The 19,605-nt window shown below is 43.2% G+C and overlaps 1 protein-coding gene across 1 annotated transcript in view; it reads left to right on the top strand.

Moving 5' to 3' along the window:
• The window catches only part of plch1 (phospholipase C, eta 1), a 251,627-nt gene that overhangs the window by 177,672 nt on the left and 54,350 nt on the right, over nt 1-19,605 (top strand). The window contains exons 13-15 of the mRNA XM_072474403.1: nt 11,665-11,748; nt 12,878-12,966; nt 16,778-16,875. Coding sequence (XP_072330504.1) covers nt 11,665-11,748; nt 12,878-12,966; nt 16,778-16,875 — 271 coding nt within the window. The remainder of the gene's footprint in view (nt 1-11,664; nt 11,749-12,877; nt 12,967-16,777; nt 16,876-19,605) is intronic.

Genomic DNA, 19,605 nt, shown 5'->3' with positions numbered 1-19,605 from the left:
GTTTATAAGCTCCATAACCTAAAATGTTTTTAAATAACTGGTACCTTTTATTTTTTGAAAATTTGACAATTCTCTTGCAAAGCTCCAAACGCGTGTTTTTTTATGGGAGTCCTTGGCAATGTACAAATTAGGAGCAGGAGTAGGCCATTCAGCCCCTCGAGCATTCTCCCCCATTTGATAAGATCATGGTTGGTCTGATTGTGGCCTCAACTTTACTTCCCATTCCCTATACCCTTTGGCTTCATTGTCAATCCAGAATCTATCTAACTCCGCCTATTCAATAATCCAGCCTCCACTGCTGTGTGGAGAAGAGAATTTCACACACCAACGACCCCCAAAAGGGAAAGCATTCTCCTCCGCCTCCATTTAAATGGGAGACTCTACGTCCCTTAGGTCTTGTCTCTCCTAGAAGGGGAAAGATCCTCTCAAAATCCATGTTGTAACTTCCCCTCAGGATCTTGTATGTTTCATTAAGATCACATCACATTCTTCTTAACTCCAAAGGATGTAGGCCCAGCCTGTCCAATCTTTCCATATAAGATAACTTTTTCATCATAGGCACCAATTGAGTGAATCTTCTTTGAATTGCTTCTCAAGCTATTATTGCCTTTCTCAAGCAAGGAAAGCATAACTGTACATGGTCTCCAGATGAGGTCTCACCAAAGCCTTATGCAATTGCAGCAAAACGTCCCTACTTTTATATTAAATTCCACTTGCAATAAACACTAACATTCCATTTGCCTTCCCAATCATGTACTGTACCTGCATGTAATTTTTGTGATTCCTGTACCAGGACACCCAGATCCCTCAATACCACCAAAGTTTGCAATCGTTCTCCATTCAAATAATACACTGCTTTTCTGTTCTTCCTGCCAAAGTGGATGAGTTCATATTTTCCCACATTATACTCCATTTGTCAATTTTTTTCCCCACTCACTAAGTAATCTGCAATGGGATTTAGATATTTTACGTCCTCACAATTTACTTTCCTACCTATCTTTATGTCATCAGAAAATTTGGCACCTGGGACTGCAGTCTTCAGTCGATCGGAACCAAATTCAACCTATGGAATTGCATACTCCCTATTCTGTGCATTCGCTTTCAAGTTGGTTTGAGCTTGTAGAAATTTATTTTGAAAGTTTGGGAGAGGGGTGATTTTCTGACTTCCCGCTAGCGGGATCTTCTGGTGGTGGGAGGTGGATTCAATGGAAATCCAATTGACAGCCAACAGCGAGCTGCATCCCACCACCAAGAAACACGGTGCGGGGGCACAAGGAAAATCACTCCCCCATAGTCTTCATTGAACTGTCAAATGGAAAATGTGTTTATATTTTATTTGCATGCAATATGAATAAAAGGCATTTATTTCTAATTGATTTTCTTTGCCGATGTGTTGCCTATTTTTCAACAACTTAAATGTTTGAGTTAAGACATTTGGTATGAAAGTTCAAACTGGATGACAATTTAGTAATTTTACAAAGTCACAAGTTCATTGGTTAAATCGTTCTCGATACTCGGCCATGCCAAAACAAATCTTGTAATGGCAATGATAATATTTTGTGCTAATTTAATGACTGGTTTATGATGAAACAAGCTTAGTGGATATTTCATCCTAAACATTCTATGTCAATAGCTAAGGAAATAAATGAATTATGTATTACAAGCTTTTTAAGATCATTGCTGTGATGGTGCAGGTTTCACACTGGAACTATTTGCTGCTCTTTCCATGCGTTCATCTGTGAGTGGGAAGCCAGTGTTGCTGTCAATAGCAGCTGCTCAAGCCCCAGGTGAGCAGCATAGAACCAAGCCATAGTGGCTGTGCTCAACATTATGGTGTTGGCATGCTGCTAGATGAGCAGCATGCCATGAGCAGCACTAGATGCTGCTCTGATCCACTGTGGGCATGGCGGAGGAGAAGTGCGTGAAAGTGAGAAACTTGGACTCTAAGGTTCGAAGAAGGAGAGGGAGGAATTGAGGTTTACAATGTATCTGCCTGGAATAATGTGATGAAGAAAAGGAGTTGGCATTATAATTGATAGTCTCTCCTCCCATCTGTTTATAGTTCGCTTTGTACTTTTCTTTTACCTTGTTTTCTTCTTGGATTCATTGACAATGAAAGATGGACAACAAAACAAAACATGCAGTGCATGTGTAAAGTGGGTAGCACTGTTGCTTCACAGCTCCAGGGTCCTAAGTTTGATTCCTGGCTTGGGTCACTGTCTATGTGCAGTCTGCACTTTCTCCCCGTGTCTGCATGGGTTTCCTCCGGGTGCTCCAGTTTCCTCCTACAAGTCCTGAAAGACGTGCTTGTTAGGTGATTTGGACAATCTGAATTCTCCCTCTGTGTACCTGAACAGGCGCCGGAATGTGGCGACTGGGGGCTTTTCACAGTAACTTCATTGCAGTGTTAATGTATGCCGACTTGTGACAATAAAGATTTTTTTAAAAGAACCTATTGTTATGGTAACATGTTGACTTGGCTAGGTAAGCGTACCTAGCTCTCATCTGTCAGGTCACCAGAATGGGAGAATAACCTCTCCTTACAAAGCAACCTTTTCACATTAACCTTTTGTTCTCTGGCCTTCAATCCTACCGTAGTCCAAAAAATGCGAAGAGCTCACAGGAGCTTTTCATTCTCTGCAACTGCCTAACCTGCTGGCCCCCAATTCTCATTGCTAAAATCATCAGTGCCTGAGAAACTTGTAATGGAAGCCAATGAAAGAGATCATCGGTGGGATGCATAACAGAGCAGAGATGTTAATGGAGCTTTATCATCTTGGCCCATGTGGCAGTGATAATGAAACTGACAGTCACTAAACTGTTCTTTCCCCTTGAAATTGAAGCCATTTTTTCGACGAGGGTATCGCTCATCAAGTTTGATTACACTGAGCATCAAAAGGACAATCATTTCTTGTTCATAGCTAATGAGTTGAGAACACAATTTACAGTAGTTATTGGACCCTGCATTCAATTTTTAAAGACGAGTGGAAGAGGCTTCAGGTTTTAATAACTGATTTCTTTGCATGATTCCTGTAAGCAAACACATGCATAGACCCAAAATGGAGCAGGAATATATTGTCAAATCAGATGTAGTAATTTTCACTCTGTCAAATCAATCACTATATCCAGAATTCTTTATACATGCAATATATAGAAGTGACCGCTTATGTTACAGATGCAACCACTTAATTTTAAAAGGTTAACTTGCGCACAAACCACGAGTTACCAATGACCTTAATTTTGAGCATCTGACATTGATGCCCTCAGCTCATCAATACTGTTTGACACACCAGGACCCAAACTTTTCACCCGTTGGATGCAAAATGCACTCCTGGCCACAGTCGGCCCCAGAGGGCGCTGTGAAAGGCTGAACGCTGTCAGGTAATACGGTGGAAGGAAGGATGCACACTTCCAAAATTCTCCCTCCATGAGATTGCCACTGCGGAGCTGTCACGCAGGTGCTGACCCATCAAAAAAAAATATTGAAAGCTATGCCATGAGGGGTGGCACAGTGATTAGCACTGCTGCCTCACAGCACCGTGGGTTGGATTCTGACCTTGGGTGACTGTGGAATTTGCACTTTCTCCCCGTGTCTGCGTGGGTTTCCTCCAGGTGCTCCTGTTTTCTCCCACAGTCCAAAAAAGTGCAGGTTAAGTGGATTGGCCATCCTAAGTTGCCCCTTAGTGTCCAGGGACGTGCAGGTTATATGGGGTTACGGGGATAAGGTAAGGGACTGGGCCCAAGTAGGGTGGTCTTTCAGAAGGTCGGTGCAGACTCGATGGGCGGAATGGCCTTCTCCTGCACTGTAAGAATTCTAGAGTTCCAGGTCTTTGACCCAGCAACAGTGAACATACACAAGAGTGCTTCCCTATCATCTAGGCAACTGAAATGCATCTTCAGTATGTCAATGGTTTGCTCAGTGACACCGCTGGCGGTCAAAAGGCTTTCATTCTATCGCTCCTGGAGCTCATTGGTTGGATTCCTCACAAATATCATAATATTTGAAGTAGGAATTCCTTGCCTCTAATATAAAGAGTAAAAGGATGAAAGTCTTTGCTTCAAATGGGCGATGTCCAAGTCGTCAGTTGGGTATTCTTGCTTTGTCTGTTTGATTTTCACCATAGATTCATCAGGATCTCAACACTTCTCTGCAGAATCAGAAACAGAAGGGAAGAAACCTTTTTTGGAGAAAGAGAGAGAGAGCAACGCACAGCTTCTTCTCTGTGTCCCAGAGAGTTTTGTTTCCTCCCCGCGTCCTCTGAAAATCTCCGACTGACTGAAGCAATCACTATCTGTTGCCGGGCAAACCACCGCCTTTGACCAATCCATTAGCCACCAGCCAACCAATTAAACCGAATCCATCCAATCACTCGGGTGCCAGAAAGTCTGAGTTCTTCTGTTAAAAATCTAAATCTTCATAGCATAGTGTATTATTTTGCAACTTGAGTTCCCCCCTCTTCCTCGGTTAGACTTGAACGTATATGTCCATGAAATATCTATGGGTCAAAAATGATAAAAGTAAAAGCAGCAAGGTGGCACAGTGTTTAGCACTGCTGCCTACGGCGCTGAGGACCCGGGTTCGATCCTGGCCCCAGGCCACTGTCTGTGTGGAGTTTGCATAATTCTCCCCGTGTCTGCGTGGGTTTCACCCCCACAACCCAAAGATGTGCAGGTTAGGTGGATTGGCCACACTAAATTGCCCCTTAATTGGAAAAAAATAATTGGGTATTCTAAATTCATAACCAAAAAAAAAAAGCAAAGTAAAAGAAATGGGAAATAAAGGAATCATCAGGATGGATCCTTGCAACATCTATTTCTGGAGTGGAAGCCCATGCGGTTGATGCATGTTCTTTGGTGATTTGAGGGTACCTTAGTTGCCGCATACCTTCAGCCAATGTCAACGTCCGTCTGTGGGAAGCCAACCAACTTTGCAAATTCAACCACATACTCACTCTTGACTGGCAGTCGAGCAATCCGTCACCTGATGTATGCATGTGTAGGCCACTGCAGGATCCGGCAAATGTCCTCAGTAGATCCCTAGACAGATCCAAAGGCAGCTATTTGTGAAGTATGGCCATCAGGTCTACTTAGAAGCAGGCTACCAATGTCTGCCACCATACGATGCCTGAACCTTCTGTGTCACTCATGTTCCCAGAGGTCTTGGAAGCCCCATCCCTGCAGACCTTGTGTTGCGACTAAGGTCTACTACAGTCTGCACCTCTCTGCTCATCCCCACTCTCCTGTGGATCTACGGGCTGCTGCTCTTCCTATCCGTGGTAATCCTGCTGCTCTAGCTGGTGCTGTTGTTGCTACTGGTATTTTGGTCTTAATCTGTTGGTAAAACAACTTAAGTCGCACCCATGCTGATCAGAGCTCCATAATGGAGATCAGGCATCCAATTATCCAGTGCGGTCGAAGTGTTCTCTCATAAAATATCATTTTGATAAAGAGGAAGAATGTTGGATGGAGTTTTCCACTCTGGGTAAGTCCAATGGTGGACAGGAAGGTTGCCGTGATCCCTGCTTGGTGGCGTGACAGCTGAACACACGTGATCAACTGTTCAGCTCATTAATAATGCATCCACGTGGACTACGGTAAATCACTCGATGGGGCGGGCAGGAAGTCACACACCCTGACGTTACCTCATGGGGCCAAACATCCTGGTGCTTGAACAGCCATTCACTCAATCCAGGCCAGGAGCTCTGTATTAATCGGTTGCAGCTTGTACTGGAGAAATTAACCGATGTGAGCTTCCACATCCAGGGACATATGCAGGCTCCTCCAGTATTGCCTTTCACTCATTTATAAATAAAACCACCATCTGCTAGACAACCGTGGTCGGGCCAATGCTTGCCATTGCAATGTTCCATGTTCCACCAGCATCTTTATCTTCTTGAGGCAATGCTGCCTCTTGCAGAGCACAGGCCCTCGTCCCTGTGGCCCTTTGCCAATCTGCAATGGGCCCTCCTCATCTGGACAAGGGGCATTACCAAGGCAAGGTTGCTTGCAGCCTCCATCATCGACACCTCAGTGGATCTGTGAACGAATTGAAGTGATAAATTCAGTGAGCATGTCTTTTACAGGTTTGCCTTGTTAAGCACTTCACCCCACCTCTTCCAGGACCAATGTTAAGAATTGGGGAAAATTAAGATTTAAAAAAATGAAATTGGAATAAAATAAAAAAGATAGTTGTTAAGGGCAGCTGTCTGAAGCGATGTCGATATGCAAATTAACATATCGGCGAGAAAAGCACTTCTTTACCTTTGTGACCGGGAAAAACAATGGGGTGTAGAAGAGCTCATTTTAAAGTGGAGAGATGAAGAAATTGACATGTGTATGCTAAAACCTGGATTCACATGGTGGGTAACGTCAAAGGGAAATAATGAGATATCCATAGCAAAATAACTGGAGAAAGAAACAGTAGCAGCAACCATCACAGACTCACCCAACTGCAGAAACAGTATCTCGAAGGCAAGTTGTTGCTAAATGGGCAGCCGGTTAAAATCCAAGACTTGACTTGAACCAGGAAGAATTTGCCTTTGCTGAAACTAAAGATAGTTTTCCAAAACGTAACCAAATAACCCGTGCTTGATAATTTTCTACTGGATTTAGCTCAATGGTGGAAATTGTTTGGGAACATAGGAGCGTCTCCAAGTTCAGGACGCATAGGTAGTTGGGAACCAAGGGTTAACTTCATTTAATACTGTGTGTATAGCCATTAGTATAATTAAGGGTTGTAGTGTATTTTTGTTTCTTTTAAGTTTATAAATATTCTTTATTAATTGATCACGCAACGACTGGATCACGCACTAACTATTCCTTCCTGGTTCACATGGTTTCTCTCTCCGTATACCAAACTGAAAATATACACCACTAAGAACCCGGTGATCCAAGTTACCCTTCTGGGTTTTGGGATACCCTCGCATTTAACATCAGCAGGGTTCTTAACACCAGAGATGGGTGTTTGTCTTCAGATACTTGGAGATAATTTTCTTTCAGCAGGGTGATGAGAGCCATGTGCAAGAAACCCATTGTAATATTCCTTTCCACTTATTTTAATCTATGTACTCAAGAATCACACATTCTTTCTTTCTCCCGGAAGGGCAACACGGTAACACAGTGCTTAGCACTGTTGCTTAACAGTGTCAGGGTCCCAGGTTCGATTCCCGGCTTGGGCCATTGTCTGTGCGGAGTCTGCACGTTCTCCTTGTGACTACGTGGATTTCCTCCGGGTGCTCTGATTTTCTCCCACAAGTCCCGAAAGACGTGCTGTTAGGTAATTTGGACATTTTGAATTCTCCCTCGGTGTACCTGAACAGGCACCGGAATGTGGCGACTAGGGGCTTTTCACAGTAACTTCATTGCAGTGTTAATGTAAGTCTACTTGTGACAAGAAAGATTATTAATTGGATAATTCAGCTGTCAGTCACGAGATATTGTCATGCCCATGTCTTGTTCTTTATTCATTCCATTGGTCAGATGCGCCCAGCATCTCACTTGGATAACTGGATATAAATGTCCTCCGGTTATGAACTAGGGAAATGGCAACCATTGAGGAATGGAATCTGGCACTCAACCTTCTTGTGTGGGTCGGCATGGGATAAAGAATAGTAAAAGAAGATTGGGCATGACTTGATTTTGAAGGAGACTAGTATTGCAGTAAGATATTCTGACCAGCCCTGTGGAATTTTAAAAAATAACTTTTAGTAGAACCAGTATGGATTGCTGATTTTCAGAGCAGAATCATTGACTACTGGGGACCTGAAATTAGAAGATGTACAACCAAAAAGATGAGACATTGCAAAAATGAGCAGTCACATTGGTGAGAGTGTTCTGTAGGCTCCCAAACAATCCAAGAGAAATAGAAGAGCAGATCTGTGGGCAAATTTCAGAGAAGTGTAAACTTAATAGGGTAGTGATAGTGGGGGGGATTTCAACTTCCCCAATATTAATTGGGGAAGCCAAAGTGTGAAATGTTTGGAGGAAGCCGAAATCTTAAAATGCATCCAGGAGAACTTTTTAAGCCAGTACGTTGAAGCACCTACAAGAGAGGGAGCGGTCCTGGACTTAATTTTCGGTGATGAAGCTGGGCGAAGTTGGGCAAGTGGTTGAAGTATCAGTGGGGCAACATTTTGCAGACAGTGATCATAACTCCATTAGATTCAAGACTGTTATGGAAAAGGACAAAGCTGAGCCTGCGATTAAAGTTCTAAACTGTGTGGAAGGCCTATTTTAATAAGACCAAATATGATTTGGCCAGAGTAGACTTGGAGCGGTCACGTTTAGGTAAATCTGTGACATAACAGTGAGATGCATTGAAGAAGGAATTGGGGAAAGTGCAGGGCCAAATTGTTCCAATCAAGAGAAAGGGTGAACCCTGTATATCAAGAGATGTACGGCATTGGAAGAGGAGAAAAAGGGAGGTTTATGGGATGTACAGCATTGGATAAAGAGAAAAAGGGAGGTTTATGGCAGATATCGAGGGCTCAAAACAGCAGAAGCCCTGGAGACATATAGAATGTGCAAGAGGGAACTAAAAAAGGAAATTAGGAGAGCAAAAGGGACATGAAAGGACACTGGCAGGCAAAATCAAGGAACATCCTAAGTTGTTTCACAAGTACATTAAACGGTAAAAGGATAACTATGGAAAAAGTAGGGCCCATTAAGGACCACAGTGCTAATTTGTGTGTGGAGCCGGAGGATGTAGGTACGGTTCTAAATGAATACTTTGTGTCAGCGTCACTCATGAGAGGGACCGTGTGGATATACAAATCAGGGAGAAGGACTGTAATAAAATTAAAGAGGTTAATATAGACTGAGAGGAGGTTTTGAGTGGTTTGGCAGGCTTAAAGTAGACAAATCTAAGGTTCTGAGTGGTTTGGCAGGCTTAAAGTGGACAAATCTCCAGGGCCAGATGAAATGTATCCCAGGCTACTGAGTGAGGCAAGGGAGGAAATGGGGGTGGGTGCTGGCAATAATTTTCAATTCCTCTCTGGCCACAGGAGAGTTGCCAGTGGACTGGAGGATAGCCAATGTGGTATCATTATTTAAGAAGGGAGGAAGGGATAAACCGGAAACTCCAGGCCAATCAGTCTAACCTTTGTGGTGGGGAAACTATTGAAAGCAATTCTGAGTCAGAATTCATCTGCATTTGGAGAGGCAGGGATTAATCAAGAAAAGTCAGCAAGGTTTTGTTCAGGGGAGGTAATGTCTGACCAACTTGATTGAGAAAAATGTATTTGATATAGTCTACTTGGACTTCAGCAAGGGTTTTGTAAAGGTCCCAGAAGGGAGACTGATGGCGAAGGAAAGTGTCCATGGTGTCCAAGGAAATTTGGCAAATTGGATCATAAGTGGCAGGAAGCAGAGGGTGATGGTCGAGGGGTGTTTTACTGACTGGAAGCCTGTGCCAATGAGGTCCCGTAGGGATCAGTGCTGGGGCCCTTGCTGTTTGTGGTTTATATGAATGATTTGGATATGAATATTAAGAGGTTGATCAAGTTTGCGGATGATATGAAAATTGGTGGGATGGTAAATAATGATTACAGGAGGATATAAACAGGCTGGTCAGATGGGCTGATCAGTGGCAAATGGAATTCAATTTGGATAAGTGTGAGGTGATGCATTTGGTAGGACAATAAAGATAAGGGAATACATGATAAATGGCAGGACCTTGGGAGGCACCAAGGATCTGAGGGATCTTGGTGTGCGTGTACACCAGTCTCTTAAGGTGGCAGAGCAGGTGGATGCAATGGTTAAGAAGGCATATGATATACTTGCCTTTATTAACTGAGGCATAGAGTTTAAGAGCAGGGAGGTTAGGCTGGAACTGTATAAAATATTGATTAGGCCACAGCTAGTGTATTGTGTGCAGTCCTGGAATCCACATTATAGGAGGGATGTGATAGCACTGGAAAGGATGCAGAGGAGATTTGCCAGGATGTTGCCTAAGCCGGGGAGTGTAGTTATGAAGAGAGATTGGATAGATTGGATTGTATCCCTTGGAGCATAGGAGACTGAGGGGGACTTGATTGAGATGTATAAAATTATATGGGGCAAAGATAGAGTAGGCAGGAACAAACTTTTCCCCTTGGTGGAGGGGTCAATGACTAGGGGGCATAGATTTAAGGTAGTAGGCAGGAGCTTTAGAGAGGATGCGAGGAAAAACAATTTTATCCAGAATTTGGAACTCACTGCCTGTAAGGGTGGTGGAGGCAGAGACTCTCATAACATTTGAGAAGCATTTGGATGTTCACTTGTGATCCCAGGGCATACAAGGCTATGGGAAAAGCACTGGAAAATAAGATTAGAATGGTTAGGTAGTTGTTTTTGATCTGTGCAGAAGCAATGGGTCGAAGTGCCTTTCTCTGCTGTATGATTTTATGACTCTGACTATTTGTGAACACTGTCGGATAGTTGACTGTAAATTTATAACCACCTTGTTGGTGCTTCTCTGGAGAAGTAGACCCCCAACGGCGAATCTGCAAATTAGCATATGATGGATAAATATGCCTTTTACCCTACTTTGGTGTTTGACCACGTTGCTGTTTCATTTTGAAGTTATTCCAATATCAGACCTCCATCAAAAAGACCAATAAAAACATAATTCAGTTTATCGACCATTGTTTAGTCAACGGGCTAGTCTTTGGATCAAACCCAGCTATCTAACTGGCTCAGAATGCTACATTATTAATTGATTGTTTGACATTTGGCAGGGCAACATATAATAGCAGAATATTCGCTCGTCTGTTTTTTTTATGGAAGAGGGGATCAAAGGGAGAAATTAATCCAGAGAAAAGGGATTTCAAACTCCTTGCATTACTTTAGAACATCAATTTAGTCTCTTTCCTACTGGAAAATTGTAAACTCTCAGGCACGCAGCCTCAACAAACCCAATGTTGGGGATATTATTCAAGTGAAATGAAAAATGTCCTCCAGTCACAGAAATCTTAAAAGCTCTTCTACTATAATTGCAACATTTTCAATTTTCCACATTTGTGTTCCAGTAGTGCTTGAGAGCAAGAATGTCGAAGTAAGAGTAGATTTGTGTTGTGTGCAATCGTTGATGGAGTTGAAGCTTATTTCATGTAAGACATTTAGAACCGGGAGACAGTCTCCAGTTGTTAAAACCAAACCCTAGAGCTACAAAATGCATTGTCATTTATCCAACAAAGACAACACAAAAGAGTGCGAAGCATCCTTTTTTTTTTCATTCCCTATTATACGACTACTGTTTTTTTGTAAAAAGCTTTTCATCATGCTATGTTTCCTGGATCATAAACTGGGTCAGGAACAATATATTCCTGAGCTTCCCACTCATGATTAATGATGAATGTGAGCATATCTCTAATGATTTGCCTGTCAGGAACTTGACCCAAATTGGAAAAGTGCAGCATTATGGGATTAAAAACCCACATCCAAACATTGAAGGACAGGCACCCATTGTACTGCATCACTGTGCCACCTGTTAAATTCTAAAACTGCCCAACATGACTGATTGTAATCATTGAATCTTCACCATCGGTGATGAGCTTTGTGTTGTGGGCAATGCTTTATGATTATAGTTTAATAATTTTATGGAATATCTCATGGCACATATCTGATTTCTTTGTTCCATGTTATAAATCTGACTGCTTTAAATTTCCTTTATTTTTGCCTCTCCAGAAATTGGAGGTTAAAGAAAATGTTAAAAAAAGTGGAAAGAAAGCACACAACCGTTCATTTATCAGCAGCTTTTCCAAACACAAGGTACGATTTGCTCATTTTAATCTATTGGTACAATGTGTTACAGCTATTATTTAAAACCTAACTTAGACAATCAAAATATGTAACTGATTCATATGCAGTAGGCTACTATATTTTAATTATTTAAGCTGATCAAATGTGTTGAATTTTGCAGCAGAACAGCTTCCAATCAGTGCTCTTAACATAAAATCAAATTGCTGCGGATGCTGGAATCTGAAACAAAAACAGAAAATGCTGGACAATCATAGAATTTACAGTACAGAAGGAGGCCATTCGGCCCATCGAGTCTGCACCGGCTCCTGGAAAGAGCACCATACCCAAGGTCAACACCTCCACCCTATCCCCATAACCCAGTAACCCCACCCAACACTAAGGGCAATTTTGAACACTAAGGGCAATTTTGAATGGACAATCCACCTAACCCGCACATCTTTGGACTGTGGGAGGAAACCGGAGCACCCGGAGGAAACCCACGCACACACGGGGAGGATGTGCAGACTCCGCACAGACAGTGACCCAAGTCGGAATCGAACCTGGGACCCTGGAGCTGTGAAGCAATTGTGCTATCCACAAGGCTACCGTGCTGCCCAATAATAATCACGTATTGTCACATGTAGGTTTCAATGAAGTTACTGTGAAAAGCACCTAGTCGCCACATTCCGGCGCCTGTTCGGGGAGGCCGGTCCGGGAATTGAACCCGCACTGCTCGCATTGTTCTGCATTCCAAGCCAGCTCTTTAGCCCACTGTGCTAAACCAGGGCACTCTCAGTAGATCTGACTTCATCTTGGATGGAGAACAAAGCTAACGTTTCGAGTCTGGGTGACTCTTTGTCAAAGCTAGAGATGACTGGAAATAGGATGAGTTTTATACTGTTGTGGGGGTGTGGGTGGCGTGGAGCAGTGGGGCTGGATAGAGGGCAAGCGATAGATGGAGGCTAGGGAGAGATTGTCAAAGATGTCATGGACAAAAAGACAAAAGGGAATGTTAATGGTGGTAATGTCTAAGAAGAGTGCTGACAGTGGCACATTAAGAGATCAGAATGGCAGAACAAAGGTAAGCATTGTGTCAAAGGACCATCTGGGACAGAACACTTAACATGTTGAACTGTGCTTATTTCCTTTGTTATCCCAGAAAACTGGAAAATCCAAAACAAAACTGTACGCTGCAAGTGACGAAGATCAGCAGGATTCCACAGGGAAAGAAACTGGGCAGGCCCACCGGTGAGGAACATGGTGATTCTCTTGTTCACCAAGTATTTCATAATTTGAAAATGTTTGATAAAACTATTCACTTTCTTTGGAAAACCTATCGGCAGCAAAAGTGGATCTAAAGGCTCAGCTTTGGACTCGACTACTTTGCCATGGATGGCAGCAGTCAGGACTGGGTGGCAACTGCAGTAGCACTGGTGCTGTGGTCTCTGCATGAGTGTTTTCATCCTGAGAGAAGACATCGGGAAAACCAAACGCAGATTAAGAAATCGTGTTGCAGAGTAACGCTGTTCACTCTTCAAGCATGTCTCCGAGTTTCATGTTGCTTTGCCATTTCCATTCTCCTTGCTCCTCCTGTTCTAATCTGAATTTGGCCTGAATAGCACATCCATTTTTCTACAAGATATTTTCCCGCCTTAGCACTAACTTAACAACTTTAAACCTTACAGCTCCTATTTATCTGGCAATGTTAGATAGGTGTGCTGGTGTTTCTGAGGATGAGGGGAAGAAACACACTGATACTTGGGGTGCAACCCCTAGACTAACAGCAAGGTGGTCTGCATCCTTCATGTCAATTTGCAAATTGTTTATTTCTCTAGATTCAAAGACCACTGGAGTCTACTCTCCTTTCTGATTTTTCCTACTTCTCTTTCTGCCCATGCCCCATAGAAAAGCTCGAGCTCTCTATCTCCTTTGTCTTTTATTTCTTTGACGGTCTCTCTTTGCCTCCTGCTGATATAATTTATTTCATTCTCTTCCAGTTCTTCACCCCTAAAAACTTCATTCATACTTCGTTCATACAAGTGGAATCTCTTGTTAAGAGGAAGAAGGAGGCCTATGTGAAGATGAGGTGTGAAGTTTCAGTTGGGGCGATGGATAGTTACAAGGTAGCGAGGAAGGATCTAAAGAGAGAGCTAAGACGAGCAAGGAGGGGACATGAGAAGTATTTGGCAGGAAGGATCAAGGAAAACCCAAAAGCTTTCTATAGGTATGTCAGGAATAAGCGAATGACTAGGGACAGAGTAGGACCAGTCAAGGACAGGGATGGGAAGTTGTGTGTAGAGTCTGAAGAGATAGGCGAGATACTAAATGAATATTTTTCGTCAGTATTCACTCAGGAAAAAGATAATGTTGTGGAGGAGAATGCTGAGCTCCAGGTAAATAGATTAGATGGCATTGAGGTAAGTAGGGAAGAGGTGTTGGCAATTCTGGACAGGCTGAAAATAGATAAGTCCCCGGGGCCTGATGGGATTTATCCTAGGATTCTCTGGGAGGCCAGGGAAGAGATTGCTGGACCATTGGCGTTGATTTTTATGTCATCATTGGATACAGGAATAGTGCCAGAGGACTGGAGGATAGCAAATGTGGTCCCTTTGTTCAAAAAGGGGAGCAGAGACAACCCCGGCAACTATAGACCGGTGAGCCTCACGTCTGTAGTGGGTAAAGTCTTGGAGGGCATTATAACAGACAAGATTTATAATCATCTAGATAGGAATAATATGATCAGGGATAGTCAGCATGGCTTTGTGAAGGGTAGGTCATGCCTCACAAACCTTATCGAGTTCTTTGAGAAGGTGACTGAACAGGTAGACGAGGGTAGAGCAGTTGATGTGGTGTATATGGATTTCAGCAAAGCGTTTGATAAGGTTCCCCACGGTAGGCTATTGCAGAAAATACGGAGGCTGGGGATTGAGGGTGATTTAGAGACGTGGATCAGAAATTGGCTAGCTGAAAGAAGACAGAGGGTGGTGGTTGATGGGAAATGTTCAGAATGGAGTTCTGTCACAAGTGGAGTACCACAAGGATCTGTTCTGGGGCCGTTGCTGTTTGTCATTTTTATCAATGACCTAGAGGAAGGCGCAGAAGGGTGGGTGAGTAAATTTGCAGACGATACTAAAGTCGGTGGTGTTGTCGATAGTGAGGAAGGAAGTAGCAGGTTACAGAGGGATATAGATAAGCTGCAGTGCTGGGCTGAGAGGTGGCAAATGGAGTTTAATGTAGAGAAGTGTGAGGTGATTCACTTTGGAAGGAAAAACAGGAATGTGGAATATGTGGCTAATGGAAAAGTTCTTGAAAGTGTGGATGAGCAGAGGGATCTAGGTGTCCATGTACATAGATCCCTGAAAGTTGCCACCCAGGTTGATAGGGTGGTGAAGAAGGCCTATGGAGTGTTGGCCTTTATTGGTAGAGGGATTGAGTTCCGGAGTCAGGAGGTCATGTTGCAGCTGTACAGAACTCTGGTACGGCCGCATTTGGAGTATTGCGTACAGTTCTGGTCACCGCATTATAGGAAGGACGTGGAGGCTTTGGAACGGGTGCAGAGGAGATTTACCAGGATGTTGCCTGGTATGGAGGGAAAATCTTATGAGGAAAGGCTGATGGACTTGAGGTTGTTTTCGTTAGAGAGAAGAAGGTTAAGAGGAGACTTAATAGAGGCATACAAAATGATCAGGGGGTTAGATAGGGTGGACAGTGAGAGCCTTCTCCCGCGGATGGAAATGGCTAGCACGAGGGGACATAGCCTTAAACTGAGGGGTAATAGATATAGGACAGAGGTCAGGGGTAGGTTCTTTACGCAAAGAGTAGTGAGGCCGTGGAATGCCCTACCTGCTACAGTAGTGAACTCGCCAACATTAAGGGCATTTAAAAGTTTATTGGATAAACATATGGATGATAATGGTATAGTGTAGGTTAGATGGCTTTTGTTTCGGTGCAACATCGTGGGCCGAAGGGCCTGTACTGCGCTGTATTGTTCTATGTTCTATGTTCTATTTTTTCCCCCTTTTCTCTCCCCTTTCACTTGTTTTGTTCCTTTTTATGTGATGTACTCTTATGGTAACGGACCAGGCACCATTTTATGTTAGGAAACCGGACGACAGTCGAACAATTAATCAATTTGTAAAACTGAGGAAAGGATATTTCTCCCCAGGAGTCATTCCTTTCTTTAAAATATATTTTGTTCCAAATACCCTCAAAAATATATCTGCATGGCACCAACAAAATATAGTACATACAGTTTGTTCAATTTTTCCCTTTTAATCTCCAACCTCCCCCCACCCTCCTCCTCCTGAACCTAGATCCTTTGATAATATTACTGCTACATTTATGTAATACAATCTATCTAAAAATTTCCTACATTCATAACAGAACACATATTATACCTTCCAACCCTTAGGGACCTTAGACCTGAAACATGAATAGATTGCTTCACCATAAATGCTGGCAAGTCTGAGTATTTCCAGCTTTCTTTTATTTTAGTATCAAAATTAGGAAGAATCTGATTCCACCCATAACTTTTTAAAACATTAAAAGTAATTTTTGTATGAAATTATTTTAAAGCAGACTTCGGAGATTTGGCTACAGCAATGTTTCAAAAGACCGCGTTAACAGGCAAAATTTTATTGAGATGTAATGCAATTATTCAGATCGGGCAGCATGGTGACAGTGGTTAACACTGCTGCCTCACAGTGCCAGAGACCTGGGTTCAATTCCGACCTCGGATGACTGTCTGTGGGAAGTTTGTACATTCTCCCCGTGTCTGCATAGGTTTCCTCCGGGTGCTGCGGTTTCCTCCCACAATGGATTGATCATGCTAAATCACCCGTAGTGTCCAAAGGTTAGGTAGGGTTATGGGGTTGCAGGGATAGGGTGGGGGAGTGAGTCTAGTTAGGGTGCTCTTTCAGAGAGTCGGTGCAGACTCTATGGGGCGAATGGCTTCCTTCTGCACTGTAGGGATTCTATGATTCATTAATTACTCTTTCTTCCAGAAGGAGTTAAACTACTTTTCCAATTATCAGTAAGTTCTCTTTGTGTTTTTATGTAGAATGGGTCACCGCAGGAAAACAGTGAAACTCTACCGTGGTCTTTCTGATCTGGTTATATACACCAACTCTGTGACTTCGCAGGATCTTCTAGGGAAAGGTAAGCAGTATCTGTGAGACCCTCGTGACCAAAAAAAGTTGAATATCTGAGACCCATTTTTTAGGCAAAAGGTTAGGGGGTGGGAGGGGTCGACTCTTACATTGGTAATGTTTTCAAGCGGCATTAGTAATGTTTTCAATTTCAACTAAAGGATAACAGGGGAGCCACAGCTGATAAGTATAGAAACACCAATTGACCCGGGTTCAATTCTGGCCTTGGGTGACTGCCTTGAGTGGTATTTGCAAGTTTTCCCCGTGTCTGCGTGGGTTTCCTCCGGTTGCTCTGGTTTACCCTCTCAGTGCAAAGGTGGGCAGGTTACTTGGTGTTACGGGGTTAGGTCGGGGAAAGTGAGGGTCAGTGCAGACTCGATGGGCTGAATGGCCTCCTTCTGTACTGTAGGGATATTATGGAATAAGACTTATCATTTGGGTACATGTCTGTAAACAGTCTTTGACTGTGGAAGTTAGTTTGCTTGCAAGCAAGGTCAAGGGCTTAATTGGTCTTTGTGTACCAGATAGCCAGCCCGTTAGAGTGAAGATTTATTTTTCCAGGTCCGTGAACTTTGAACTGGACATGGAGCTCCCACTCATTTATGTAGCATGGCACTTGAGTCCAGATTGATCCGTTTTTACTGCGCTCATTGGGTGTTATGTGATCATAATGACCTGTCAACCTGACGCTCCCATGAAAATCTCATAGTCATTGAACCCAAGCTCACTCCCTGATATGGTTTCAGCAGGTTGTGCTCCCATTTCAGTGAGCCTCCTCCAATTCCCCACAACTGGGAAAGGAAGTGACGGCATTGGCTAGGCCCAGTTTCAATGCTGCTCTGGGGCCAAAGGAAAGAAAGGGAAGGCTGTGCCATTGGAAAATGTCTCAAGAGTGTTTTGATGAATACTTTTCAAATACAGTTTTAATGAATAATGATTGAGGTATATGAAAAGAAAGGATTTAGTGACCAAAAGTTGGGAATCGATGTATACGCAGGTTAAATGGAAAATTATGGATTTTTTGACCAACGGTTGGGAGTCGATGTTTACATACGATCGACTATTACTCAAACATTTATAGTATGCATCCTTCCTCTAAATAGCTGTAAATCCTGTTTTTTAAAACAATAATTCTGGATTAAGATTTGTACAAAAAACAGCCAAGTAAACTCATTGCTTATCAAAGTAATGGACCCAGTAACACCATAGTTAAAGCATTTACCACACAAAAAGATGGTCAGCAATTTATTCACTGCTGCAGCTGATCATGTGAATTCAAGCATGTGATGAATTAGAGGCTGAGTTTGCAGTGGTAACAGCTTGTCACATTCATTTTTAAAATTTGTTCATAGGATGGAAGCATTGCCGACTAGGCCAACATTTATTGCCCATCTCTAAATGCTGTTGCTAACTTTTGGTTGGTTCAATTTGCTCTGTTTTATAACCTTTGCTCTAGAGTCGCCAGGTATCTTTATGATACTGCCACGAGGTTCAAGTTCAAGTACTGATCAATAACTCAACACACCAATTAGTAAGATTCAAATCAAAACATATTTATTATACACAGTAAATCCCTACTCATGCATAAACTCTACTTTCTAGACTGTTGTCTATCACTAAAAGGCCTATACTTAGCTTCGGAATTGGCCCACCAGGTCAGGGGAACAAATGGCCTTTCGTTCGATCTGAGTCTGTAGGATTCAAAAGCTGGTATGGACTGGTAGCTAGGAGCGCCTATCTCGTAGCGTGCGTTGACTGGAGACTTACTTGGTTGATGCGGCAGCTTAGACAGTTCACTCTTAAGGGTTGATTCGAGTTTCATAGATTATCATAGAATTTACAGTGCAGAAGGAGGCCATTCGGCCCATCGAGTGTGCTCTTGGAAAGAGCGCCCTACCCAAGGTCAACACCTCCACCCTATCCCCATAACCCAGCAACCCCACCCAACACTAAGGGCAATTTTGGACACGAAGGGCAATTTATCATGGCCAATCCACCTAACCTGCACATCTTTGGACTGTGGGAGGAAACCGGAGCACCCGGAGGAAACCCACGCACACACTGGGAGGATGTGCAGACTCCGCACAGACAGTGACCCAAGCTGGAATCAAACCTGGGACCCTGGAGCTGTGAAGCAATTGTGCTGTCCACAATGCTACCGTGCTGCCCTTAAGAACAAATTAATCTACACTATAGCATTCTACCGTAATCCATGTACCTATCCAATAGCTGCTTGATGTCCCTAATGCTTCCGACTCAGCTACTTCCACAGGCAGTGCATTCCATGCCCCCACTACTCTCTGGGTAAAGAACCTACCTCTGACATCCCCCCTATATCTTCCACCATTCACCTTAAATTTATGTCCCCTTGTAATGGTTTGTTCCACCCGGGGGAAATGTCTCTGACTGTCTACTCTATCTATTCCCCTGATCATCTTATAAATCTCTATCAAGTCACCCCTCATCCTTCTCCGTTCTAATGAGAAAAGGCCTAGCACCCTCAACCATTCCTCGTAACACCTACTCTCCATTCCAGGCAACATCCTGGTAAATCTCCTTTGCACTTTTCCAAAGCTTCCAAATCCTTCCTAAAATGAGGCGACCAGAACTGTACACAGTACTCCAAATGTGGCCTTACCAAGGTTTTGTACAGCTGCATCATCACCTCTCTGCTCTTAAATTCAATCCCTCTGTTAATGAACGCTAGCACACCATAGGCCTTCTTCACAGCTCTATCCAC

The sequence above is a fragment of the Scyliorhinus torazame genome, chromosome 14 (assembly GCF_047496885.1).
Source record: "Scyliorhinus torazame isolate Kashiwa2021f chromosome 14, sScyTor2.1, whole genome shotgun sequence".
In the NCBI taxonomy this organism is placed as follows: Eukaryota; Metazoa; Chordata; class Chondrichthyes; order Carcharhiniformes; family Scyliorhinidae; genus Scyliorhinus; species Scyliorhinus torazame.
This window is presented reverse-complemented; position numbering and strand designations above follow the sequence as displayed.